Raw genomic sequence first — 24,930 nt, forward strand, 5'->3', positions numbered from 1 at the left:
AGAGAGTTCTATATTTCCTTGACATTTTCTTAAATATATATTACATAACTTATATCGTAAAAAGTGAGTAAAATTAGTTACTACTCAGCTTAATTTAGGCATAACTATTGACTTAAACTAACACACACTAACTTATGTCAATGTTTTACCTAAGACACCTAATACTATCAACTTTACAAAAGTATAAGTTAATTACATAAAAACATTACATCAAAGCTACCAAGAAAGCAATGTCATTATGCCACATCAATATTCAACTTCCAGCTCTTTGCTAATTCACTCTAGCACATCAAAGTTCATATTTCAATACAAAATAAATGCTCAAAGGATAAAGAGATCTTTTTCCTTTTGTTTTTAAGCTAATGGCTTGGAACAAACCATAAATTTTCAGACTTTTGCATATTATCATCAATCTTGGTGCCATCCTTAATATTACCATTATATATAGATATTTTGATTTGGATTGACTAAGATATGCCATTAAATCAAGTGTAGTAAAAGCAAGCATAATATTTCAATATTTTGTTGGCATAATCCAAGTATAAAAATCATTATCTATAACAATATTCCTCTTAAACCCACAAACGATCTCGCTATAATAATATTTTGTCATACCAATATGCACTAAGCTACTTCTTCCATGAACAATTAAGCAACACAAAATAAATATAAGAACTGTTGTTTTATGCTAATGCACGAGTGCAAGACCAAAATACAAATATTACTAATAGAATATAAACCTGCAAGCTCATTCATAAGGTAACACAAAAATTAAAAGAAATCATGGGGTGACCACTCAATTGAAGAACATTCACTAATCATGTGACAATCAGTTTGTTAGCTCCATAATAGCATAAAATATGTAGCTTATGTCGTCACCAACTCAATGCCCTTCTATTCAACACCAGTCTCATCTACTTCTTTGTCATTTTGAGCCATGGCTTATACCTTAGGATTTAATGCAACATTACTCAAATTCGAATAAGCCTTGATTTATTCTGTAGTTGTGAACTCAAATCCTCAATCTTTGCTTCACCAAATATAATATGTGTCTGATGTGGGGTTCTTGAAAAAATCAGGTTTTAAGATAATAAACAGAATCTGAAAATAAAAGCACAAAAGTTTACATTACACATTAAACTAAATTGATAAAGATAAACATTAAGAGATCATTCCACACAAGCTGAAATTTCAATCACCTAAGTGTTTAACAAACCTTGCAAGTAATGTAAAATATTCAACATATAAAAGTATGGATTAAAATCAATATTTTAAAACTACAATGAGAAAATCATCTAACTGTTATGTTGTATACTTAGAACACATATGCTCTAAAACAACAAACTCAATGAACTATGGAAGAATTATTCTTAATTAACTTCACATAAATGTTTTCTGCTTACTTTCAACATGCTTTTCATCCTTGTCATCAGCATTCTCCTCCTCCTCATTATCTTCATCAATCTGCCACATGAGTCATCCATCATTGTAAACAAATCAAACCTTTACAAAAGCCATAACAGCAAACCTCATTACTTTGACTTAGGGTTGGATTCGAATTGAGCTTGAGCTCGACTTGAACAAATCTAAAACGAGTCATATAGAAATGAGTCTGAACTCAAACTCGAGTTTTATATATCAAAAAAAATGAGCCAGAGCTAAACCTAAGCTTTGAGTTGAGTGGCTAGTGAGCCAAAGCAGCTAACCACTTTAATTTCTCAAGCTGGGTGGGACGCTATCATTTTAGTTAATTGAATATGAAACAAAAAAATCAAAAACTAAACTCATTTCTAATTTCTCATTCACGCTCTCCAATTCCAAGCCTCTATTTTCCAATTTCTAAACTCTAACTCTACCTCAGTCTTCAATTTAGTTATGGTCTTTCTTCTCTATCGACAACATCAACTCCTATAGACTCCGTCAAACTTTTGAGTTCAAACACTTTTTTAGTCTTCAGTTTTGTCTTTTGTTTATTCGACAAGCAGGAATCGACGGTGACAAGTTCGACGACGACAACACAAGGTAATTTCAAGTTTGTGTTTTTTAATTTTTTACTTTGAATTTGTTAATTTTTTCTTTGAATTTATTAAACCCTAATTTTGGAATTTATTCCCCCATAATTTGTTGCTTGAAAAGTAAACTTTGTATTAGGAAAATAATAGTTTTATTATGGCAATAAAAGGATTATGTTGAAGAAGACAGTCTATATTATAAGGGAATAAGTTTCTCTGTTGACTTGTTGATTATTGAACAACTATTGATCAATAATCTTGTTCTTATGAAACAGGTTGAACACTAGCCTTATACAATTTAATTCAACTTGTGGCATAATATGAACAACCCAAATCAAGCTCAAACAATATTGGCATTGAGTGCATGGACATCAAAAGTTACATATCATGACATATGTGCATATTGAAAATATTAAATATAATTCAACGGTGTTTACAATATTGTGCTTTTAAAGATTAGGAGCATGTGAGAAATCTTGTGTTTGCATTGCCTTGCCTTCTTCACTAAAGAGACTTGTTCTTGTTTCATCAGTTTGTGTGACCAAGTTCAGTGAAATTTCATGGAGGTAGGAATTAATTTTTTTATTGATTTTTTGGTATGCTTGTTGAGAAAGTTATTAGACTTGATGATTATGGTTTTGTTATGTTGTGTTTAAGTTATTATGGTTCAATTTAGTTCCAAATTATTAAAAAGAAGGCAGAAGCACATAGGTTCTAAACAGGCTAGTTTGAGCTCGTCAAGCTTGGCTCGTGATTAGGCTCGTTAAGCCTACCCGAAACAAACACATGAACAGCTCGATCAAGTCGAATATTGATTTCTTTGGCTTGTCAAGCCCAAGTTTGGGTTCAAGCTTATTTCAACAGTAACTAAGCTGAGTTTGAGTTTGAGTTTGACCCAGTTCGACTCAAATCCAACCCTATTTTGACTTACAAATCAAATAAAACATAGAATTAGCAATTCGTGTCAGTAGACAATGTTTATGTTATATTAATTCGAGTTTAGGTTACAAACCCTCTATACCCAAACCATTTTTAAAATCATATCAAACAACCTTAATCTAACCTAAATTATGTTCAAGTTAACCTAACACAACCTGTATTAACCAGAAATTGTCCAATGTCTCCACTCTCTTTAGTGTTTTTAGCGTTTCAATTTCTTTCCCAAATTACTAGAGGTGTACACAATTTAGTTTAGTGCAAGTAAAAGTTTATTCAAACCAAATTGAAAAAAAAAAGTTTAAAAAATTTTCAAACCAAACCAAATTGAAAAAATATGATTTGGATTATAGTTTCAACTTATTAAAATTATTCACTTCTGAATATATATTATTTAATAAAATTAATTGAATTATAGTTTTCAAGAATATAATAAATATGAAATAAACAAGTTGAACGCTTAATTACTTATTGAAATATTATCCCAAATATAACTTTATATAAATATATATATATATATTTTTTTTTTTAAATACGGTTTACAGTTTGATTCAGTTTGAAAATTGTCCAAACTGCAACTCAAACTAAAAACTGTTTTTAAAAAATTTATCAACTTAAACCAAACCATTTTACAAACTAAATCATAATTTTTAAGTAGTTCGGTCTAGTTTCATAATTTAAACCAAATTAGCACACCCCTACAAATTACCCCAATTTATTATTAACAAAATAAACAACATAATACTTTATCTGGTTTACAAATGGTTCAAAAAATTGTATATCAATGCACACCAATAATTTTACTAGTTAAATGTCATTCTTACATTTCAAAAATAAAATAAAATTTTAAATAAAGATCAACAATAATCGAAGTACAACTACATGAAGATATAATTGCATATAATATCTAAGGATTTCAATTGCTATTGATACTTTTCTTTTAATATCTCTTCAATTCATTCCTAAAAATTCTATTACAATAATATTTCTTTATACATTCGAATCAATTTGGGTTAATTGAGGTTAGTTCTATATGGATCCAAATTCTATTCGATTTAGTTTTAAGTTGTGTTATATTAACGCAAACTAAATTTTTTGTTTAAAAAAAAAATCTAACCTAACCCAATTTTTTTATATCATATTAACGAATTATATTAAAATTTATCAACTCTAGGAAGTACATGTTCAACAATTTCATAAGTCTATAAACTCATAATTTTTAAAAAAGAACGATGATATAAACTCATAATTAATAATAAAACAAAATTCAATAATATGGTAATACATCATAATTAACATCTAAATTGGTATTACACATAATATTACTCTCTAGAGAAAACGCAAAATTAAATGTTAAATTTGTTTCAAAAGTGTACAATCTTTAATAAGGACCAAGAAAAAAGGAAATTCTGCAAAATCCAAATTGGGTGGGTTGGATCGACTTACATTGAGCTTTTCCTATTCAAGAGCACCGACGAGTTGTTCTTGTTATTGAACAATCAATGTTGGAGTTGCAAGTTAAGAGGGTAAGTAATAATACTTGATAATGTAGAAACTCCAATTACATTAAACAAGGTTTGGTGGCTTGGTTGGGCCTTGAGTTTACTAACTAATAGTGGTATGGTGTGATAGCAGTGGTGCGATGAAGAGATAGAGATCTTTTCGTTGCACCTCTCTCTTCGTCGCACCACCCAGACGACGAAGGGGTCATCCTTCGTCTGTTCTTCCAGATCTAGATAACGTTTTGTCGTCCAGATCTAGGTGACGAAGGGTTATCCTTCATCGTCCTTTATAGTCAGAGATGGGAGATCGGTAGAATGCATCGGCCATCAGTGGTGGTCGGAGAAGGAAGCAATCTAAAGGTGAAATCTAAACTTTTCAAACTTTGAAGATAAGTTGAGGTGTTAGTTTTTAAAACCTGGAGGGGAGAAATAAAAAAATTTTAAAGTTTTAAAGTTTATAGGTAAAATGACGATTTTACCCCTATCTCTAACTAAAATTTTGGATGACAGTTTGGTCATGGGTAGAAGTTAGGGTTTTTCATCTCCTATGGATATAGATTTGAGAATAGCCTAAAATTTGGGTGGGAAATAGTCCTTTTCCCTAATAACCAAAATAGTAATTAATTGAAATAGCCATTTTTAAGATATATGGAAAATAACCCATTATTCAAGAGTTATATTATTAAAGTCAACATATTAGGCTTATATAAGTGAATTTTGATTGTTTTAAAAAATGCATTTTAAACTCTTCAACCATTTATTCGATCAAAAATGACCATTCTTATTCTCTCATACTCTAATTCTCAACCATTATGTCATGTATTCACAGCCAATTTTGTCATTCTCATGTTAGTGTTCTTTTTTGCATAAAGTGAGGCAATCATTGTAAGTGATGATTGTTGTTGCTAACTAGACACGACAATGAACTATATCGGAGTGACTTTAGTGTGACTAATTACACCTAAGAGCCAAGTTATGTCTTGACTTTCCAATTACTAAGCTTAGCGAGTTGTCTGCTAACATGGCAAGACCTGTGACATAACCTAAGGGCCCTTTGGGTTATGTATTTTTTATGTTTTAATTATTTTAAATATTTTATTATTTTTCATCAATCATATAAGACCAGCTTGTGAGTCTAGGCCTGAGGCCCCTGGCATAGCCCACATGGCCCAAAATTACAAATTGTGCCCTTATAGGTCATGCTAAAAATGGAGGGCCTAAGTCAAGATGTAGGCGTGACTCAAGGGGTACACAGTCGTGATGTGCTCTATACCTATATTTTTTTCAAGTTATCCATTCAGTCATGATTTAAGTCATTCTTCGGATAAAATTAGTTATTTCAACTTGATTTTTATTTTCATGAAAACAACTAATAGTCTAATAAAAATGTTGTAGATGCACTTTCTAAAAGGCACAAAAAGAGAGACATGGGATAGAAAATTAGTACTTTTAACCTTGTTGTCTTAGTAATTCAAGATGATAACAAAACTATGGGATGAGAACCAAACTTAGAAAAGTCCTCACTTCTGATTTACAAGTCAAAAATGACATATTATTCTTTATGGAAAGGTTTTATATTAAGTCATCCTCCTCATTAAAGGAGAGATTACTTAAAGAATTTCATGAAACACTGACTGGCGGTCATAAAGGATTCTTTGAACTAATTCACACTTGTTTACTAATGTCTAATGGCTAGGTATGAAGAAATCTATTCACGAGTTCATTAGTCGTAACATTTGCAAAGCAATTAAAAACTCCATTATTATCCCTTATGGCTTCTTATAGCCACTAAGGTGGCTAAAAGAATTTGGGAAGAATTGAATTTAGACTAGACAGTTGATTTGCCAAATTATCGTGGTTTCACCACCATATTGGTTGTAGTTGGTTGCTTGAGGAAAAAAAAAACCCTTTTTAGGGTTTTACCGACATATTATACCATGAATTGAGTAGCAAAGCTCTTATGCTCGAAGGTGGTGCATCTACATAGTCTACCCAGCTAAATGGTGTTTGATCAAGATCTTGTTTTCACTTACTTATGGAGAAGAATTTTCAAACTCTCGGCTATACAACTACGAATAAGCTCAGCATACCAATAAAAATTTATGCTTAAGCAATACCTTTAAGCCTTAATGGTCAATAAAGGCAAGTAATGGTCAAAGTTTTTTGGGGTGGGTTGAGTACGACTGCAACACTAGTTTCTAATCTTCCATTGGAGTGAGTTTTTTTCCAGGTTGTATATACGCATGCATTGCCAATAATACCGACTTACATTTAAGGTACCTCAACTATACAAGTGATGGGCAAATTTTTGTCTTTTTACTATAAACTTCTCTACCAATTTAAATAACTTCTCTACCAAGGAAAACAATGTAGGAAAGAATTGGTAAACAAAAAGCAAATTGACACCTCCTTTGCTCCAAGGGATCTAATTTGAGTGAAATTGAAACCCTACCAATAGTCAACCCTTGCTAAGCGAGTCAATGACAAGCTTTTTTGACATTACTTCAGATCCTTTTCATGTGGCAAAGGCAATGGAATTGGTAGCATACACCTTGCATCTCCTTCTGCAAAATAAGATCTGCCTGACATTCCACATCTCCTCTTAAACGCATTTAAAAGATCCACACTCTTTACTATTTACGACATGCCATTGTATAATGCTGTGATAAGGCTATCATACTTCCAGTAGCCACCTATCTTCATAATTTGTACTGCATTGCGACCGACAAAAGCCCCAAGTCTTGGTACTATGGTTGCATAATCTACTAGAGGATGCCATTAGGAAGATTTGTCGGTGTTTTTCCAATTATAAGTAGAGTTGGGCCTTAAGGACAATGTTTATTTTAATGGGAAATACACTTGTACATGATCAAGCATACAAATTGATCCACTGAAAGCTAAAGTAATAGTTGTCAAGTGGGCTTTGCAATAAAAGGCAGAGGTAGGAGAAAATGTAAGCATTGAATAACCTATTAAGCAATGAGAAGCGGCTAAAAAGACTTGCAAGAAAAAGAACAAGAAGCAGAGTATTTAGTCATATAACGATTTAGTATACAACAAAAAGCAGTTAAAAGCAAGAAAATGTATATACAAAGTCTTACTTAGAGGTTACGAAATTGTTAGTTTCTTACTGTTTAAGTTTTTTTTTTTTAAGTAGTATATAAATCTCATTGTAATGAATCATTAGGGTAATGAAAAATGTTTAAATACTGATAATTTGTAGCATTAATGTCATAAAATTCCAAGTCAAAGAAACAATGTTAATGAAAAATGGATTTCCACCTATGAATTTGAGATACAATTTTAAGCTTTACTTTTGGGCTAAGATTTCAAGCTTTGATTTTAAAAAGCACATCAAATTAACTTGGAACTACCCAAATTTACAACTCATCAAACACATGCGAAATTCAAGCAAACCATTTCTCATCCTAGCAAAGCTTAATCGAACACATCTTAGATCGAATCCAACCCCAAAAACTAAGGAGAGACATCGTTTATTTTAATTTGCTATAAGTAATTTTTCTTTCACTCTGCTTATCATCTCCCAAGTGTGTAAGATATTCATTATGGAACTTAATGGGAATATATGAAAGGTACTAATATGCAAGTTTCAATTTAGTTGTTTTTTAAATCAATAATGCTACGTCTACAACTCTTGGGCACAAAGACTTCACACAGACCGATGTGGTAGTGGCCATTTCATTTGCCACGTGGCAATCCTGCCATGTCATCAATATTAAAATTAAATTAAATTACACATTTAATTATGCAAACCCACTATTTTTGCAGCCCAAAAATTTCAGCAGCACATTTTCTTTCTCAAAAATTTCAGCTCCTCTATCTACCACCATGGCTGGATGTTGATGATCACATTTTTAGGAGCACAATTTTTTTCCCTGAAAGATTTGTGACAAAACTAATTTTATTTTATTTGAACTCAAGGGCACCATTGAGAACATAACTTTCAACCCACTGTATTTTTGTTTTTAAGGTACAAAATCTTCCACATTGTTCTTGTTTGACTACAATCTATGAGAGTTTTTGTTTCTATAATTGCTCTTAAATTTGGTTGTATAAAAATTATGGTCTTGCAAGGTGTTGATGAAATGCCTTTCAGAAATTAATTGTGTTTTGTTATTTATGTCTTCATTGTTTTAGTGTTGTTTTGTCAAAGTAGTTAAAAGCTTTGGTTTAACGAAGATCATTGGTAACCACATAAATAAGATATGCTCTGCATTACCCTTCATCAAGCAGTTGAGCGGAATTAAAGATGGTATAGTGATTTAGATGATTATTTTAGTTGTATGTATTGATTTTGTTATGTTTGCATTATTGTTGTTTTGTTGTTGTGGTATTATGGCTGAGAGCTTTGATTAGATAAAGGTTCCACTTTCTTAGTTCTCGAGTTTGCATTTCCTTTAAAACTATTAATGTCTCACAAGTTGGAGATGAATAATATTGATTCTTGTGATAACTTGTTCAAGCCAATATTTTTACAAGAACCAATGTGCCTTCACCCACCCACTTTGTTCTTGCTCTAAAGTTTTGCAAGTTTGCTCATGAAGGAAGTGATATGCCCAACCTCTTATCAATTTTCACATGAAAATTTACCACTATGAAGGAATGAAACGTTGGAGTATAAAGGAAAGTACAGTTAGTGGTAAGAAGATTCTCACACTTTTAGCTCAATTACATATGTTTTCTCTTGGTTTTTTTTTTTTTCTTTTGAAATTATATAATGTCTTACTAAAGAAACATGAGTCAACCTTAAAAAAGGCCCTTAAGATCTCTCATAGGAACCATAAACCTTTGAAAGATCTCTTGGAAGCTTCTTTTAGACCTTTTGATATATATAGTTCCATTTAATTATGTTAATGCAAATGTGCTCAAGGGAGCCGCATTTATACGGGAATACACAAGAATGAGTAACTTATTTAGCTGCCTTTGCTTCAATGAGGTCAACCTCTTGGTGCATAATGCTAGAACATCCAAAGCAAACTAAGATTCAATGGAACAATTCAGTTAGTCTTACTATTATGTTTTATTTCTTCTTATTTAGTTTTGAAACTAGGATATGGTGAGGGCCTAAAACATTTGTAGAATATTTATATAGGAAAAGGTGACATTGGTTGCCAAAATCTGTAAGAATAAAATCTATACTAAGAATGATATATAATATGTTTTGAAATATTATATGATTGTGTATGATAAAAGTGCACATCTATACATATGTGCATGTATAACTTATGTGATATCCTTCTCACCTAATCTTTCTAAATTTTAACTATTAACTACAGACATGTGATGAATGATCATTTGAAACAAATACAAAAGTATTTTAGACAAGCTAAATACAATTCGAAAACCTGAAACTATATATATTCAAAATGATGATAACAATGAGTTAAAAAAATGAAAATTACTAAACAAAAAAAAATTAGGTCAAAACATTTGTTGAATGAGCTTGACTTAATTTACTAGCCAAACGAGTTTTGTTGGGGGCCTCAAATGAAAGAATATTTGGCTTCTTTTACTAGCCAAATGAGTTATGTTAAGGGCATCAATTAAAACATAAACTTTTATTATTTGTGCTTGATAAGGGAAGGAAGCAAACTAATTTGGAAAAGCTTATGTGGATTGAACAAACTGTAGACAAAATGCATAAGTAGTTAACGTCATGTTATAAAAATAAAAATCAATATATAAAAGGATGTAAATCAACAGAAAATAAACACACTATTTCCAACCACATCAATAGAAGATATCTGATACTAAATATTTTTGATAAAAATTTTCTATTGTAGTTAAATATTTGGTATAAATAAGAATCTATATATACAAGGATGTGAATAAACATAAAATAGATACACTATTTACAACCACTTCAACCAAAGATATTTGATATAAATATTTTTCACAAAAATTTACGAAAAAAATAGTGACTTCTATCATTAAAACATTTGACATAGGCAACTTTTTCATCATCCGAATTCACTAGCTTTATCCTACAATATACGCAACACAATATTACCATCAAAATCCACATAATTTCTTTCACAACTTTATAATCATTATAACCACACAGGGACTAAAAAATAAGAACAAAATTTGTACTAGCATTTCATTCATTCCTTTCTTGACATAACCAATCTTTGGAGGAACAATCACTATCCTATACAAAAATATGAAAAACTAATGACAATCAAATTTGTAATGTTAATGAAGCTAAAAAACGACGCTTGACATAGATATTATACCCTTACATGCAATCAAAGTGCATCAAACAAAAATAATTTAGAGATAAAAACATCAATTGCATCCTCATTAGAGATTAATCTACAACCTAATAGTGTGGAATGACCATGATGATCAACACCAACAAAAGCATCAAATGGCATATCATACTTGTTTGTTAAATATATTGTGTCAAATGTCACGTCACTAAGTTCTTTAAATGCAACCCTACTTGTTGCACTCACTCATAAAACATTATTTAATCGACCTTCCTCATCTAAATCCATTAAGTAGAAGAAATTTGAATTCTCATTTTGCATCTTCAAAAAATATTTTTGGATTGCAGAAGCATCACCAACAACAAGTCTTAGTCTCTTGACCTTTTCAATGTAATTTCTACAATCTTTCTCTAGGAAAGGCAAATTCTTAGTACCATATGCTTCAACTAAAAAGGAATTAAAATTTGTGTTTGGTTCAATGCATGTCATATCATTCACATCAAGCTTTCTTTTTACAAAAGGTAACATTATTCTATTTCTCTTGAAATATCGAGTTTTGGATTAATTACTAAGTTCATGGTTATGATCCAAGAAAACTGAACATATTAGCCATTTTTCATACCCGAGCCTTACAATCAGTTTTTGTCATAGGATGTAATTTAACAGCATTTCTAGAGTTACTTTTCGACTTCCCGTTACAAGAACAAGCCAGGGTCTCATATCTCATCTCTCCATCATATACTTGCTGTGAAGTTTGTATCATAGTTTAAAAACTCATTTTATTTCCATAGCTTTTATAGTTTTGGACTAAATTATCAAACGAATCAAAAATCATTACGACCTTAGGCTCTCATTCCTCGTCTACACTTTTTATATTTTCCATTTCTTCTGAGCAATTATTCTAAGATATTGATATTATAATAGTCACAATTAGAATATAATAAAACAATTAAAAAGTGTAGAAACAATACTATATAAAAAATTAAATTCATATAAATAAATACATTGTAATAATAAACAAAAAATTACCTCCACATCATTGAAATGAGAACAATTCTTTGTTTAACTGCATGCTTCCATCTTATCATATTTTGCAAATCACAACCTATTTGCAAATCAAATTATATTATTACTACTACAACATACTAAACTAAAATATTTGTAAATTTCCATCCCATTATGTTGGCTGCTTATTAATCAATAAATATACTGCATATTGGCTCCAAAGTTTATGCTTCACACACCAAAACCAATAAGAATTATCTTATTAGTCATCATAGAAGTGCAATGCATAATGGAATCCCACAAAGGTCACTAGTATGACCCAAAAATAATCATGGGGGAATTTCATCTATTAATGTTACTTAAAGGATCAAAATTATTAGTGTTCTTTCAAAGATGACAGATATTTAAAATATGCATGAAAGACCTATATATTTATATTGAGAAATAATGTAATTGGGCCTTTATATATTTTCATTATAACTGACCTAAAAAACTAGGGGAGATTTCTTTGAGTGAGTTCTATTAGTGACTCTCTTTATCAAGTTAAAGAAAATGACGAGATTGTAAAAACGGATTTGTCTCTAGCAAATATTCTACCAGGTATTAGCATTGGGAATGTGTCTATATATATATATATGTATCAAAACACAATTAATTTCTAAGACCTCTCATATCAAAAGCAACACCAAAATAATAAAGATATATATAACAAAACACAATTAATTTCTCAAAGGCATTTCATCAAACACCTTGTGAGACCACAATTTTTGTACAACCAAATTTAAGCGCAATTACAGAAACAAAAACTCTCATAGAGTGTAGTTGAACAAGAACAATGTGGAAGATTTTATACCTTAAAAACAAAAATAGAATGGGTTGAAAGTTATGTCCTCAATAACGCCCTTGAGTTCGAATGAAATGAAATTAGTTTTGTCACAAATCCTTCTAGGAAAGAAAATGTGCTTCTGAAATTTTTGTAAGGCAAAAATGGCGGGTTTGCACAATTAAATCTATGTAATTTCATTTTATTTTAATATTGATGACATGGCAGATTTGCCACATGGCAGATGAAATGGCCACTACCACGTCAGTCTGTGTGAAGTCTCTGTGCCCAGGAGTTGTGAATGTAGCATTATTGTTATTAAAATTCAAATTAAGATCCTAAATCCAGGAAGTAGCGTATTCCTAGAGTAAAATAAGAAAGGCACTTCTTACTAATGTGTTCACAATATTTAGATACATACATACATACAAGGCACATAGCAGAAGCCTTTACATCATTGTTTCATATCCGAACAAAAAAAGAGAGAATATGGATGAAACTGCGAAAAGAAGCTACCATTCTGAACTATGGCTTCTAAACCCCATCAAAAGATTGCAATTGGAGTTAGTTATGGAGATAGTGTCAGAGTTGAACGCCTTAAAAACCACCACCACTTCCTCATCCTGACCAACCATTGTCTGAACTTTTCTTGGAAGAACCACCCCATCCAGAATCTTTGTTGTCAGTACCATCATTTCCCCAGCCTGCATTGTCAACCCCACCACCACCACTACCTCCACCCCAACCACTGCTACCACCACCCCATCGACTGCTACCCCCGCCACCACTTCCACTTCCACTTCCACTTCCACCACTGCCCCAACCACCAGGCAAAGATCCCCTGTCAGCTGGATTTTGAACTTTAGCACCAGGAAAATTGTTCCACCCATCGTCCCTGCTATTGGTGCCAGAATCCCAGTTGGGGGTATCATTGCCGGAATTATTACCCATGTTATATGAACCTCGACCACGGCCACGGCCACCATATGGTCGTGGAAGCCCACTTGGATGCCCATCCCTGTTACCTCCGTTTCTGTAATCATTTCGGCCTATAAATAGAGGATAGTAATTGGTAAGTTTAGAACCATTCATGAAAAGTTTATTTAGGGGGCAACTCTATACATGTAGAATGGCGAAGAGCCCAACCACTACAATAAAATCCACAGACCAAACAATCAACATATACAGCATATTATCAAATAAAAAGGTAATTGATTCCTTTCGTAGACTAGAACCATTTATTGAATGTTCAATCCACTAGCACAATATGTACCAATTTACCAAAATTAGTAGGTTCCAGACGAAAATAGTAGGTTGAACAAAATTGATTGATGTAAAGAGTAGGTAAAAATAGATAATATGTCAAGATAAAATTCCCTAAATAGGACTGCTTTATCTCATACATTAAATGTGCAAACTATACTAAATGTAAATCCAAGTCGTACAAAATACAAGACCAAACTAAATGAACAAACACATGCGCCTGCAATACACACTGCAAAAAAAAATCTTATTTCTCATTTACCTGGTACATGAAATCTTAAAAGGAATAAGAAGGCTATTTACTTGAATTTATGCTTATATTACCCTAGGCATAGCCATATGAAGTGCAAATTAAACAGACAATGGTTTATGTTCAAATGAATTGTAACACCAGGGGAAAAAAGTAAAATTAGCTTTCTAAAAGCACCAAAGTGCAATACAAAGAAGTAGCAGATTAATGCTGAATACTTTAAAGACTATACCTGTTCTTGAACCTGGTGTAGAAGAACGATCCCTGTCAACAGACTGGCCTCTCCAGCCACCAGCATTGTTTGAACCACCCCAGCCACTACCACCAGATGCTGCAGAAGAGCCCCCAGTGGCAGGGCTTCGCATTGGTACCATTGCTGCAACTGATCTAATTGAAGGTGATGAATCATGCTGCGGATCATCAATATGCCTCTGAAAATATGCCACAAGCCGATCAATGTCCTCAAACATCCTCTTCCGAAACTTGAATCCCTTGGGATACAGACCAATGTACTCATGGTGAGGATTTGTACTCCGAATGTAAGTTAGAATGAAGGTGCCCGGATGTTCATGTGATATGCCAAAACAATAAACTATCCTTGTTGGGTACTCAGATTTCTCAATCCTTAGGAGCTCATCAACTTCTGCTTTGGTGCCTCTCCTAAACTTGCGATAGCTAAGCATTACCTTCAGGTGGGCCACTAAGGGATCAACATACCGATCCATTACCTACGTATTTAAGAAAAAAAAGGCAGATTTATCAGTTTTCACTTCATTTGCACCAGGTCTGATATCAAAAGGCACATTTTCCTTGTGCCCTTAACAACACATCAGCTGATCTACCAAAATGCTAGAAATTTTCCCAATTACACCATTCACATTAGATATTTACAATGTTAATTTCAAGCACCTGCCATCTGTTTCTTAGGTAGTTATTAAAACTATTTATGAAACTCAAGCTAATTTTGGGATTCTAATGTCAGTTCAGGGAACACTGTTGAAGTTTGAATGCAATTCCTCACAGGATTATCCCATGTTTCTCTCATGTGAATTTACAGAAGAAAATAGACACAAACTTTAACTTTAGTAGGATTTTTGACTGGGAGAAACTCTTTTTTGCTTATTATTTCCTCAACATCAAAGATGATGAGCATCCCACCATATTATATTAAAAGGTATAGTGGCTAATTCTTCATCTTCCATAACATGGAATTTTTATTTTTGTAAAAATTTTAAATAATTGGCAATCTATGCTCTCTACATTCCAATGATCCAAAAAGATGATTCAAATAGTTTGAATCAGGATTACCCAGCTTCAAGAAATTTGATTCTTCAGGTGCTTTAACTATTCAAATGGCCTGTAGCTTTTTCTTCTCTTTCTACTTTCCCAGCAGCTTTAATGTTATGAAAGGATAAATTATGTAAAAATACAGCTTTTGCTACGATATTGGCTCATATCAGGCCATTTTGCTTGATGACATGTAAAATACATATCATTGTTCATACATTAACCCATGTTTTGCTTATCCAACATTTTGTATTTTGTGTGAAAAGGAATCAGAAAGTTTTCATGATTTGTTGCTTCACTACCATACTCAGGTGCAATATTATAAAACAAGTGTGACTGACCTCATCCAAATCCTCAAAAGTATCCTCCCCAATTTTTAGTGTCTTCCCAATTCGAAGCAAGCTTGTGATGTCCTTATGTTCCTTTCCACCTTCAACTATGTCCTTGTGAGCATACACTCCATCATAAACTTTGAGAGTCAATGTTAAATAAGAAGGCCCACGAGAACTAGGACGAATGATGCTTTCACCTGGATCCTTGTCGGATAAGAACTGTTAAACATGATTAAAATAAAAAGAATTTAGGTTAATCGATTGAAACACTCCAAAAATTCAAGCAAAATCCAGACTCAAGCTATCAAGTCCTCAGCCTCAAGGAAATTACACAAAAAATTTGATCTCAATATCTTAAGTAAAAAACTGTCCACAAAAAATAATAATAATAATAATAATAAACATGAATGTAGACATGTAGATCTAGCTAAATATTAACTACATGTAGCTCTAAGCCCGCTTTCCAATAATGTCATGGAAAGATAGACTAGGCCAAGACATATAAACACAAAACAAGCAATTCAAAAGAAAGCCAAAAAAAAGGGGTTTTAAAAAAAAAAAAAAAAGAGGGAGGCACTGGAATGGCCTTAACCACCTATTAGATTATCCCAGTACATTAACCATTCCTTCAATATGAAACTAGATGTTCAGAAACCTCGCAATTATAGTTTAGAATTTTGCAACCATGCATGATAGTATAACTGAATATTTGACCTCAGCAGATAAATAAATGAATCAGGGGACTGATTAATGCAACTGCATGAAAGGGCAAAACAATTGTAGATAGCTGTCAGTTTCAGTTTATGAGTTAGATCAGATCCCTAATACAAGTCCGGCACAGTACCTCTGTGTCGATTGTCAGCAGATGTGTATCTTCTTTTTTTAAGTAAAAATGCAGAGTCAATCTTATATTACATAATTGAATATAGATATGTGGATATATTAAGCACATGTAAAGATAAACAAAGTGCAGACACAGCAGACTTTTAAAGAACTTTGTAGATTAAATCAATTTTAAATGATTTAATAGTAATGACATTCAAACATAACCTCTCTCTCTTTGAAATCAAAATAAGATGCTCTACTTATAAGAAGAATTCAAATTCAACTCACGTACAAAATATGAAAATGTTCAAAAAGTTAGTCAGAACATAATCAGTAACACACCTGCATTGCTTCATCAGCTGTTATATTCTGGAAGCGAGGATGAACAATCATTCGTGGCTTAAAATGTTTCTTTGCAAGCTCCTTTTCTTTTCGAGCCTTTTCCTGCTCACTCTGACGGTTGCTCCTGTCTTCATGATAGTATGGATCAAGGTTTTGTACATGCTGATATCGGTTATTTCTCATCTCACTCTCTCTACAAATTAGGAACACCTGATATCTGTTCTTCTGAATTGATTTAATCTTGCAGGTGAGAATGTCACCTTCATGAAGTCTGTCAGACAACTCAGAAATATCCCTCCAATCATCAGAATAATCTTCCTTCATAAGCATTCCAGTCAATCCTGATTCAAGCACACATATTGCTCTTTGACCTTGTACCCTTCGGACTGTGGCTTGCACAATCCTCCCTTCAGCAAGGGTATCTTCAGTTTCACCTGCAATCATATAGAATTCCTCATCCTGACTCGGTTCCTTATACTGATTACGCCAATCCTGGAAACCCTGTATTAATTCCCTTCTTATGAGATATAATGTCTCTTTCTTATTCTCACGCTTCTTTTCAGTAATATGCCTGTCCAGAAGATAGGTTCTCAATAAATCAGGCCGGTCTCTCACATGTTCTATAGCCATCTCCAATGCATCTTCATCATCATTTGCATCACCTTCAATGTCCCTATTATATACCTCTTTTGCCAACTCCTGTGCAAGACCATAAGATTCTGGATGTATTCTTGTATCATCCAAAAGATCAATGAACTGGCTGCTGCTAGCAGCCAGCCCACTCCGACGAACACGCAAAAAGCCAACTGCATTGACAAACACCTTTTTGCCAAGACCGTGGGCTGTCACAAAGTCCTTCCGAGTGTAAATTGCCCCAACTCTTACTAGGGATCTCTGTAAAGATGCCGCCTTTCTAGGCCCAAGGCCAGATATGAATTGAAGAGGAGCAAATAACCATTCATGGCTTGCAGCCAAATTAATATCCAGGCCAACCTGGTTTGTAACATCTACCATAACCTGTTCAATCATCCCATACTTCTCATCAGGAGTGAGAAAATTCTCTAAAGAACCAAGCTTCCAAGACAAAATCTCCCTCCCAGGTCCACATAATGTTGCAACCATTGCCAATGGATTTTGCAAATAGCGCCCAAGAGCAACAGCCCGCTTAACAATGCCTAAAGAAATAAGAAAATAACAAGCGATAAGTAAAACATGTCTTCAAGTACACATAATTCAGACAGCAAGAATGCAATAACCTGACTGTCCAGGCAGCTGGTCTGATGAAATTCGAGAGTTTTCATAAAGGCGAGGCAAAGATTCATCTCCGTATACTATGCTTAGCTCATCCATCTCATGCCCAACATCTCTGGGATTTTCCTCCACCATTTTAAAAATGATCTGATAATAAGCATCAAATGGGAAATTTTAATCATTTTTTTCAAATGAGAAAAATGAAATGACTTTAAAACCACCTTCCATCCAAATAAAAGAAAGAATTTAAGACTAGAAATTGCATGTACTCATATGCAGAAGTTGCAATGCCATTTCCTTTTCAAATTGCCTACAAATGGAGGAAGCCTAGAGCAGCGAATAGTTTAACATACAAATATACAGTCTTCTACTAAGCAATATACTGATGTAAGCTGAGAAAGTCCACAATGCTGTAAGTCTCAGAGAGCATGCATTATAATTTGAAATTGCATGTACAAAGGTAAAACCTAGGAATGTCTAAACAAAAGCAATTGAATGTTGATCTTATAGAACCAGAGACCCAGAAAAAAGGCCAAAGTCCTTTTACCCACCAGTTCCTTTGATTTAGTGACCTAAGAACACACAGCATATCACTTCAATCTTTTTGCACCAACTTAAAACAACTCAGGATCTAAGATCTAGTCACCTAGAAAACCCCAACTATGCTTCATGAGACCAAAACTGTTGGCCTGCACACAGCAATTGAATTTACACAACACATAATAAGTATAGAGCATCTGAGTTAGCTAATCCCATGTTCATTATCAATAACTTACTGAGACCAATGAAGGACACTGAAGTTCCATTTATACAACAAGACATAGCATATCAACAAAACATAACCTTAGTGTGAAACCAAAGACCACAAGAAAGACAACTACAAATGCATACCTCATAAATATCATCCTTCAGCCCAGTACAGGACAGGTTTACAGCTCCTAAAACGACAACATGTGGTTGGTGATCCATCATAAACTTCAGTACACGTTGTTGGTCATTTTTCTTACGCTGTTGATCATTAACATTTTGAGACCGTAAAGTTAAAGATCCAGCATAAAGCACATCTAGCACCTCTCCTGATGAATCTAACATTACAAAAGAGGTTGCAGGCTTTCCTGGGCCCCAACAGCAAGCCATGACTCTTGGTGCAGCTTCATCATCTGAGATAATATCATTATCCTTCCGTTGATACGGCCCCACAGAAATTTTATTCCACAAATCCTTTCCATATTCCAAGAGTAACCAGTTTTTAGCTCTACTATTCATCAATGATCTAGCTTCTTTCTCCATCGAAGGCAGAAGAAAACCATAAAGTGCATCATGTAGGATTAACTTCCTCTGTTCATTCCACAGCTGGGCAGATTTGCTGACACCATCACTAAGATAATGTTCATTGCAGTCACTTATCAACTTATCAAGAGAATCATCTGGCAACTTAAAAGTGACTTGGATAAGCTTCTCCTCTTCAGCCTTCTGGATAAGGAGCCATTGTGCATCCACAAATTTTCTCAACGGCTTCTCCCGCAACCATTTAACTCCAGCAAACTGATGGAAGGAATCTATTGCTAAATTTCCATCAGGAGTTGGACTTGTTGAGACTACAGCATTATCCATAAAGATACTACGGACATATTTCCTAACACATGGCTCACAGCTTATCTCAACTGCAGCCTGAAACAGAACACAAAAAATGGAAGAAAAATTACTGTATGAACTGATAATCAAGCACCAAACAGAAAAATTGTTTTACTCATTAGTATGGACAAAAAGAAAAAGACAATCCGGACCATGTGCCTAGCCCCTTTAAGCACAGCTTGAGGAGTCTCAAACATTGCACAAGTGAAATTTGAAGCCATCTCCTCAGGTGTTTCCCTGGCATCCTCCAATTCATATCCCTACAATCAAGCAATGATTGTCACATCTTAGTTCAACATTCCATGAGGTATCTAGAACAGTGAAGACTAATGTAAGAAAAAAGAAATACATGCACAAACAAGGGAGGTATCCTCATCCATAACAATGCAGATATAATCAGAAATGAAGCAAACTTACCATTTTTTCCAAGGATAACTGCAAGCCAAGTTGCTCAGAGCTGTAACCAAACTTGCTCACAACCTCCCATAAACCTGACTTACTGCAGATACTATATTGTGATTTCCTTTTGGGCCTCTTATACTGACCTTCGTCCACACCAACTTCACCTGGAGGAAAATGCAAGTTAAACTTTGAGTCAACGTCATCAACCTCTCTCTCTGACTCTGCAGCCTTGAGTGACTTGGAGATTGAATCAAAAAGTTGTTCATTTAAAGCTAGTCTTGTTTCATCGTATATCCGTCGAGATTCTTCTTCAAAACGCTTCTTGTAGTAAGATTCAAGAGCACTCTTTCGCTTCTGTAGAAGCAACCACTTTCTGTCCAAATCTTGAATTGCCCAAAGTACCTAAAAATAGTAAACTAGCCATTATTTTCTAGGGTTACGGCTTTTTCTTAATAAATAGATTTTTTTTCCTACAGAATCAAGTTGCCAATTCAATCACTCCTTGACAAACTCAATCACCTTGTGCCACTTTAATTTAGGTGGTCTCTCGAAATCATCCTTGTTATCATCATCAACTTCTTGTTCCTCAGGATCTTTTAATAGGCTCAAGCACTCTTCCTTCCGATACATAGCTATAAAGGGAATCTGAGAGCAAGAAGAAATAACAGCATGATAAGATAGAGAATGATCAAAGAGTGAAGTTCACCAACATTAATCAGATAATACTTACATCTAACTTCTGCACATGCAATAGGTCCAAAAATCTCCAGATATCCCTCCTGGTTATAGACAAATCCTGCCCCTCTTTAGGTGACCCAGCACCTCTATGACCAAACAAAGGCACTGTACCACCGAGCAGCTGATTATATATCCAACTGGCCTCTTCTTCAATACTAGCTTCATCTGTAGGAGGACTACCAGTGCTTTCCTCTGAAATCTACAGAAAAAAAGATACTAACAAGTAAACATAACTAAGGCTTTTATCAAGACACTCGGAGTAACTGCTGAGAAATTTTTCGAGAGCAAGCTACACTTACAAAGTCAGTATCCAAATTTACCACAAGTGATGCGAAAAGTTATTTGTGAAGTTATATCATTTACCACATCATTTCATCATTCTTCTGGTGTTGATAAAGCAAAATCGCATCCCTAGAGATGCAAAATTTCGATACTTACTTTGTAAGTATAGCATTATTACATTCAGAAAGCAAGATACAAAACCTGCATTCTTTCTGGAATATCAGTCATCCGAATATGGTCATCCTTCTCTGTCATATACTTTTCAGAGAGTATTATCGGTTCAAATTCATCTTCAAGTCTCCTTTCTCTCCATTCACTAGAATCTAACCCTTGTTTGCGACGCTCCAAAAGTTCATCAACATCACCAAATATTTCATGCGCTTCCTGCAAAGCTGATGATGAAACTCCTGGAGCCTGCCTAGATTTCTTTTTCTTCAATTTCTTTCGTCTGCACAATGAGTTAATTATTCAATAGAAATTTTAAAACAGAAAACAACTCTACCATGCCACATTTTATACCTCACAGGTGCACCATGCTCATCAACTTCTTCTTCATCTACAATGAAGTCTGCCATTTCATCTTCTTCACCAATGTCTCCATCCTCTTCTTCTTCTTCTATTTGCTCCTCCTCAGCAATATCCTCAAGAGGTGCTCCTACAATACCAGTCAAAGAATCAATTCATAATAAACTGAAACAAACTCATAAAAAGTAGTGGCGATTTCTAAGATAATATATACCTTCATCATCACCAAATAAGCTACGCTTAAGCTTCTCCTCAGCAGTTCTTCCACCCCTACCACTTCCATCAAACTCCTCATCAGAAATCCCAAATCGATCTTCATCAGCATCCCCCTGACCTTTCTTTAACCGCCTAAACTTTTTGCTTTCCTGGACACATTTCCAAACCCCCATGAGTTCGAACTTGTATATGGACATAATTAAGTAACTGTAAAATTATTTGAGAAGGGAACGATCAGGGTAAACATAAATATCACAACCTTTGGACGGTAATTAATATTGTTATCGCGGAGCAGCTCATAGTCATCTTCATCAAGGACATCCTCAGCTTCCCTAAGAGTGATGAACAGCAGTGATTAGAACAGGAACACACTTCTCATCAAATTGTTGCAAGAGGTTGAGAACCTCAATAAATAATAAAAAGAAAATGAATTAGAGCCGCGATTTTCATTGCTCTGATCCACAGAGACATGCACTTAGAAAAGCAAGGAAAAACAAGGTACCAAAAGAGACACAAATAAAACAATAAATTAGCTTAATGGTAAGACGAGCCTAGCATGAGAGACAAATGAAGATGGTTACTATCCCCAATCCTTCAATGAAAACCTTGCCACTCAGAACTTTTGGCTCCAATGTGTTCTTACAAATTCCACAAACTTAGCACATTCCACCAGAGACTTAAAGGTTATGGGAGAAAAATATTTACTTTTTCTTCCTTTTCTTCTTCTTCTTCTGCCTTTCATCATCACTGTCAGCCCTCTCTTCCTCTTCCTCTTCCTCTTCTTCATCAATATCATCTACTATGAACCCATCCTTCTCATATTCATCTTGCACTTCTTCTGCAAGAACACAAATTAAATTGTTCATATTCATTGCATACTAAATAATGAACCAAGATAAAACCTTACTCAAGAAATTGATATGTCAAGTAAAGAACTTAAAAAAATAAAACTAGCACACATAAAAAATCCGTGACACCAAAACCAACAACAATTAAAACCGGGAAAAAAAATATTATATTAAGCCAATCAATTGAAGATATTAAAGCGTGAATGGATGTCTTTATGCCATGTGAATGAGCATGATCCCCATAAAAAAAAGGCTGGGCAGCAAAACTTCAAATATGAAACCAAATCGTGAATTGACAATAAGCCAAACATGATATGAAGCAATAAATGCCATTCAAGCAACAGATAAATTATCACCACAACAAAACACTAATTCCTATTTGTTTAAACAATATTCCATGCATATATTTTCATAACCATAAAAAATCCAACCATTAACACAGCTTGATTCTCTGTTTAATTAGCTCTAAGCTTGACTTATAAGAATTTACATTACCACTAAAGTTTCATTGTGCACTTGCATAATCACAAAAGGAATAAAAGCTTAAAATGCATAAAGACGCTAATTCTTATTCATACCCAACTTCCCAACTTTTCTCCTCGCTCAAACAAGCAGTTTAACATACGGCAATCTTGAAAACCCACAATTTACTCCTCCAGCTATACCAAAAATTGTCAAACTTATCTAAATAAAACTAAAACAACTTGCATTTTCCTTTCACTAATTTCTTTCCCCAGCAACGAAACGCTAATCGGTTAGAAAAACCAAAAAAATAACAATAATAATCGCCCCAGGCAATGGAACCTAGACGTTCAAAAAAAAAATCTGAATAACCAATAGACACAAGTCTCCCTAAAACTTCCACGAAAATAACCCTAAAGCTATAAAATTTTTAAAATTCGACCCCAATCCAAATCTCTCACCATCATCTTCATCTTCATCATCATCTCGATCCTCGACTGCATCCCCCTCAACGGGTTCTTGTTCCTCTTCGCCTTCATACTCGATCTCATCTGAAAAAAAAAGAGCCCATTTCAGATCATTGTCAAGCAAAAAGGGTAAAGATTAGGGCATTTTGAGGGCTGACCTTCCTCATCAGAAACCACGTGCTTGCCCATAGTTCCACAGAGACAAGGAGACTAGGTTCAGCGCAGACCCGAAAGAAATGTAAAAACCCGCAACCAGAGAGAAACCCTACAGAGCCAAGTGAAAGATTTTGAGAGTAAACTAAACCAGCAACATTTTTTAAATGAATGTGAAAAGTCCTTGAGAGAGAGTAGGGCCCGAATGAAGTCGGGTTTTCGGGTGAAACAAATTTTACGAGTAATAAAGTCACCAAGTCACCCTTGACTTTCCCGTTCGCTCTTGTGGACCCTTAAACTTGTAACATATTCCCACAAACACCCCTTATTCAGGGATACACCCAATCGAACCAAGTCCAGCCGGTATCTGGCTGCCCATATCAACTCAAACTTTGCTCTTTTTCTTTACCCAAGAGATCGCAACACCAATCAATCACCTTTACAGAGCAACAATTAAATTGTTTTTTGTGACAATGAAGCTCAATAAGTATAAAAAAACAAACTGAAGATTCTTTATGGGCTCAAAAATGATATTTTGCAGCGAAAAACAAGGGCCAAAATTAACAAAAAAGAGATCCCAATTAGTCCTAGAATCAAAGACGAAGTTATAAATATATTTAAGGCCAAACAACTATTGCCCACCCAAGGTTTTATGTTTTCTCAAGTTTCCACCCTTTAACTATGGAAACCTCAAACACCCACTCATGGCTGGTTAGATTTAACAAAACTCTAACGGTGATAAAGGTAAAATCGTTATTTTCGCTATAATATTAAAAATAAACTAAAATAGAATCTAATTTTGCCCCCCTAAACTTTAAAAACTAAAATTTTCCCTCAGTGTAAGTTTTAAAAAATGGCAGTTTCACCCTAGGGTTTGGTTTTGAAATCTCCGACGACCGTTCCGACTCTATTGTCGATGGCCTCTCCCTCTCGAAGCAGCCTCTCCTTCCGGCATCGTCTCTCAAAGCGAAGACGAAGCCGATCGAGCCTCCAAATGGGAGAAAAGCATTCGTCAGAAGGAAAGGCTGCTTCGGGAGGGAGAGGTCGTTGGCAATGGAGTCGAAATGGTCGCCGGAGATTTCAAAACCAAACCCTAGGGTGAAACTACCATTTTTTAAAACTTAGGTTGAGGGAAAATTTT

The 24,930-nt window shown here is 34.2% G+C and overlaps 1 protein-coding gene across 1 annotated transcript; it reads right to left on the minus strand.

The window, feature by feature from the left end:
• Positions 1-12,806: 12,806 nt before the first annotated feature.
• LOC123197646 (transcription elongation factor SPT6 homolog) lies at positions 12,807-23,954 on the minus strand. Its single transcript, XM_044611985.1, has 17 exons — positions 23,795-23,954; positions 23,631-23,720; positions 22,565-22,697; positions 22,119-22,191; positions 21,858-22,008; positions 21,638-21,773; positions 21,320-21,566; positions 20,829-21,035; positions 20,618-20,743; positions 20,114-20,500; positions 19,849-19,956; positions 18,953-19,732; positions 18,067-18,208; positions 16,811-17,985; positions 15,653-15,862; positions 14,257-14,752; positions 12,807-13,560 (listed from the first exon to the last, which is right to left on the minus strand). The coding sequence occupies exons 1-17, from the start codon at positions 23,823-23,825 to the stop codon at positions 13,130-13,132; spliced, it is 4,923 nt and encodes a 1,640-aa protein (XP_044467920.1). The 5' UTR covers positions 23,826-23,954; the 3' UTR covers positions 12,807-13,129.
• Positions 23,955-24,930: the final 976 nt, after the last annotated feature.

Source organism: Mangifera indica, chromosome 15, assembly GCF_011075055.1.
Source record: "Mangifera indica cultivar Alphonso chromosome 15, CATAS_Mindica_2.1, whole genome shotgun sequence".
Classification (NCBI taxonomy): Eukaryota; Viridiplantae; Streptophyta; class Magnoliopsida; order Sapindales; family Anacardiaceae; genus Mangifera; species Mangifera indica.